This window comes from Gopherus evgoodei, unplaced genomic scaffold (genome assembly GCF_007399415.2).
Source record: "Gopherus evgoodei ecotype Sinaloan lineage unplaced genomic scaffold, rGopEvg1_v1.p scaffold_33_arrow_ctg1, whole genome shotgun sequence".
Lineage (NCBI taxonomy): Eukaryota > Metazoa > Chordata > Testudines > Testudinidae > Gopherus > Gopherus evgoodei.
Window position 1 is genome coordinate 1,492,019 of NW_022060005.1, and position 4,260 is coordinate 1,496,278.

General features: G+C 42.6%; 1 protein-coding gene across 1 annotated transcript; it reads left to right on the forward strand.

Moving 5' to 3' along the window:
- The first annotated feature begins 2,972 nt into the window (after positions 1-2,972).
- LOC115641088 (olfactory receptor 6F1-like) lies at positions 2,973-3,929 on the forward strand. Its single transcript, XM_030544194.1, has one exon. The coding sequence runs from the start codon at positions 2,973-2,975 to the stop codon at positions 3,927-3,929; it is 957 nt and encodes a 318-aa protein (XP_030400054.1).
- The last annotated feature ends 331 nt before the right edge of the window (positions 3,930-4,260 follow it).

The window sequence follows — 4,260 nt, forward strand, 5'->3', positions numbered from 1 at the left end:
TTTCAGTGGGACTTGTGCCTCTAGGTCACTTAGGTATTGTTAAAAGTCCCAGGCTTTTTTTCTGAGCAGCAAGCAAGGTTATTTTCAAGGTGAGCCAAATTGTGAAGCTTTCTCATGGGTGGGTGAAGTGGGGTTGATGGGCTAGACTGGCAGCAGCAGAACGATGCCTTTGAGTCAGCCCCCCCACTGGCTGCTCATGGGCCTTAGCGGAATGAGGAGTGGAGCTCTTCTCTCTGCTGAGGAGCCTGCAAGTTGCACAAGGACAGCACAGTGTTGAGCAGCACCTGCTTCCCTTCCCCTTTCTTATCTTTAACCTGGGTTCTAAGTATTACTGCTGGGATTTTAAACAGAGCCCTAAAGTGCCAAAATCCCTTCGAACTTCAGCCTGGAATCTTGTCCCTTGTATCTCACTAGTGAAGCGAGTTCAAGCAAGAGCCAGGTCTACCAGGTGCAGTGTCAAATCCCACAGTCCCACAGCTCAGAAAAATATCTTCAAAGTGTTTTAGGAGATGTGGGCAGAGGTTCAGGGCTGTGTATCTGCAGATAGTTTACTGATATTCTCAAAGGGTAGGATATTAGGTGCTGCATATTTGCACATCAAAAAGAGTATTCAACATGCTTAAATGCCTTATGATTGATCCCTCATGTCTTGACAAATGAACCTCATGGCTAGGGCAGAAATAGAAAACCAAACCAGCATGCAGGAGTTAATCTTCCTGGGCTTTTTCGGCACTCGGTATTTTTTTGGATTTTCATTGTAGTGGTGTTTTCAGTTATGTCTTTTAAAACAATTTGTAGGGACTGTGTCTGTCATGGCCATAATGTAGACACTTCCATTGCTCCATACCCTTATGTACTTCTTCCTCTGCAATCTCTCCTTCATGGAGATATGGTAATTGATGGCCTGTGTCCCCAAAGCCCTTGGTGTAATGTTTGGGAGAAGCCAAAACATCTCTTTCACCTCCTGCATTCTGCAGCTATATTTTGTATTCTCTCTGGGCTCTACAGAATTTCCCATCCTGGCTGTCATGGCATATGATCGCTATTTGGCCATATGCCATACATTGTGCTACAGCTGTCTCATGAACAGCACCTTCTCTGCTTAACTTACCCTCGGCTCTTGAGTGGTGGATTCCTATCTATCTCTGTGCTGGCATTTCTAATATCTGGGTTGTCCGTCTGTGGCCCTAACATTATCATTCCCGTCTTTATTTTCATTGATTCCTGGATAACACTCTCCTGCACTGACACAAGACTCGTTAAGCTGACAACTTTCATCATCTCAGTCAGTGTCCTCCATATCTCATGTGTGATAAGCAGCAAAAAAACAGGAAATCATTGCCTGAAAACTGGTGAAAATTAAACAATTTGAGGGGTTGGAGAGGACACAATTTCTATGAAAATTTGTGTTTAGTTTAAAAGCCAATATTTTCTGTTGAAAACAAGTTTTGATGGGAAATTTTCAGCCAAAACTACTTGGCATCCAGAAATAATTGATCCTCCAATTGCTTTCACTGAGAGTATGATCTAGTGCATAGGGGAGTAAACTGGGAGTCAGGACATGTGAATTGTTTTCCCACCTCTACCTCTAACTTGCTGTGTTTGGCTTTGGGTGAATTACTTGACAACTGTGTGCATTTGTTTCTTCATCCACCCTCTGTCTATTTAAAATGTAATCTTATTAAGGAAAGGTCTATCTTTTACTCTATGTTTCTACAGTACTCTAATGGCCTCCTGATCTCAGCTGAAGTCTCTAGGAGTTACTGAAATATAAATAGAGGAGAGATTCAGGAAACTGAAGAGGATGACATCTAATATCTGAAAAAGAAAAATTGTAAGATTTTCAATTTAGCACCTAAGTTCTAGGTGGATTGGCACCTAGTGGAATTTTTAAGCAAGTTACTTGAATGATAAATGTGTCAACAGCCTTAAAAAATATATCTTACAGGAATGCTGATGCTTCTCACCATATTTAGCAATCACCTGAACATTGTTGGAAGGTTAACAATTATACTAGTGTTGAAACAAACGTGTCATTTTGCTGTAAGGTTCATATGAGTGTTTAGGTTTATTGTTAGTGCACAGCAAGTTGGCCTGTCAGTCTACAGCATGCATCAGGGCTACTTCTATATTGCACATCTCTTTCAGCAGCATAGGGGTGATGTAGCTAAGCACCACAGTGAATAGGAAGCTGGGTCCACACTGCTGTGTGTAGCTACATGTGGGAGTGAAAGACTTTGTCAGGAGAGAGATTTCAGAGTACTTCACTGTGCCAGGGAAAGGCTCCAGCAGTGGGGAGGCAGTGAGACACCACGCTGCTAAAGATGGCACTGTGGATGGGGGAGACACAGCTTTGGGGAGTAGAGAGCAGTGTAAGGTACCTACTTCCATAAATGTCCACAGGATTCAGGCATGTTTTTCCTCTACTTGCATAAGCAGTGCCTCATCATATACACAGCTATTTATACTCATGCTAGAGGGGCAAGCTGTGTATGTATCTATATGCCTGTAAAAGAAGTGTCATGTGTTTACTCTACTTGCCAAAGCAGTGTCTCACCATCTGCACAGGTATTATTACCCATGCTAGGGGGGGCCAGCTGTATATACACCGTTTGCCATACACCCTGTCAAAAGAAGTGTGCGGCGCAGACATGCTTTAAGTTTCCGCATGAATCTTGCTGCTTCCCACTAACAGTTGCTTAGTGTGCTTTGATTTACTGTAATTTAAAACAGGAGTAGTTTGATGGGAACTTTTTAATGAGTGGTAACAGTGCCCACATTGACACACAGTGCACTGTAGATTCACACGCCGGCTTGCCACACACTGACACTTCATCTAGACAAGGCCGTTGACAGACATTACAACAGGGTAAGGTGTTACAGTCCAGCACTTGAACATTCAAGTTGTGTAGTATGTAATTGAGTTCAGCACTTTAACTGCTTGCCTCCAATGTTCTCTTATTTCTTGGCAGATGGACCTCATGACCAGTAGAGAAATAGAAAACCAAACGAGTGTGCAAGAGTTCATCTTACTGGGCTTTCCTGGCACTTGGTATTTCCAGATGTCCCTTGTTGTGCTGTTTTCTGTGATGTACATGCTAACAATCCTAGGGAATGTGTCCATCATAGCTTTAGTGTGGATCCACCCACAGTTCCACACCCCCATGTACTTCTTCCTCTGCAATCTCTCCTTCCTGGAGATCTGGTTCACCACAGCATGTGTCCCCAAGGCTATTGGTGTCATGCTAGGGACAAGCCAAACTATCTCTTTCGCTGTCTGCCTCCTGCAATTCTTTTTTTCCCTCTCCATGGGTTCGACAGAATGTTTCCTCCTGGCTGTCATGGCCTATGACCGCTATTTGGCCATATGCCACCCATTGCGCTACAGCTCCCTCATGAACAGCACCATCACTGTTTGGCTGGCCCTTATCTCTTGGCTGTGTGGTTTCCTGGCTATCTCTGTGCTGGCGTCTCTAATAGCCAGGTTGTCTTTCTGTGGCCCTAACATCATCAATCATTTTGTTTGTGACATAGATTCCTGGATAGCGCTTTCCTGCACTGACACAAGCCTCATTGAACTGGCAGCATTCATTATCTCAATCATTGTTGTCGTGGTTTCATGTGCGATAACACTGGTCTCCTACTTTTACATCATCTCCACCATCTTGAGAATTCCATCATCCCAAGGCCAGCAAAGGGCCTTTTGCACTTGCTCTGCCCATCTCACTGTTGTGACTATCTGGTATGGCTCCATCACTTTTCTGTATGTCAAACCTTCTGCACAGAAATCATTGGATTTGAATAAAACAATCAACATCTTTAGCACTGTTGTAACTCCAATATTAAACCCTTTCATTTACACCTTAAGAAACAAAGAGGTGAAGGAAGTCTTGGCAAAGGCATTCAGTAAGTGTTCAAACTGGATTTAGTAGAAATTTAGTCAAAAGGACCAAAACACTTCTGAACGTCATGAATATAGTAGAAAATTAGGAAAAAAGGGTTTCTCTTAACATGGGAGTCAGACACGTAAATCCTACCTTAAATCCTAATCTACTTTCTTTGTGCAGGTGATCATGTCTTTGCTTTTTAGCTTTCCTCATTTGCAGTAATAAACTACTACTTTTTTCTTGGATGAGATCAAGTTATTGACTGTTGTCCATTGATCTGATCTTGGAGAGTTTATAGTTTGAGTAAAATATAATCTAGCTGTTAAGCATGCTTATAGAAATAATGATGGAAGTTCTGGAGCTGTAATGTGAA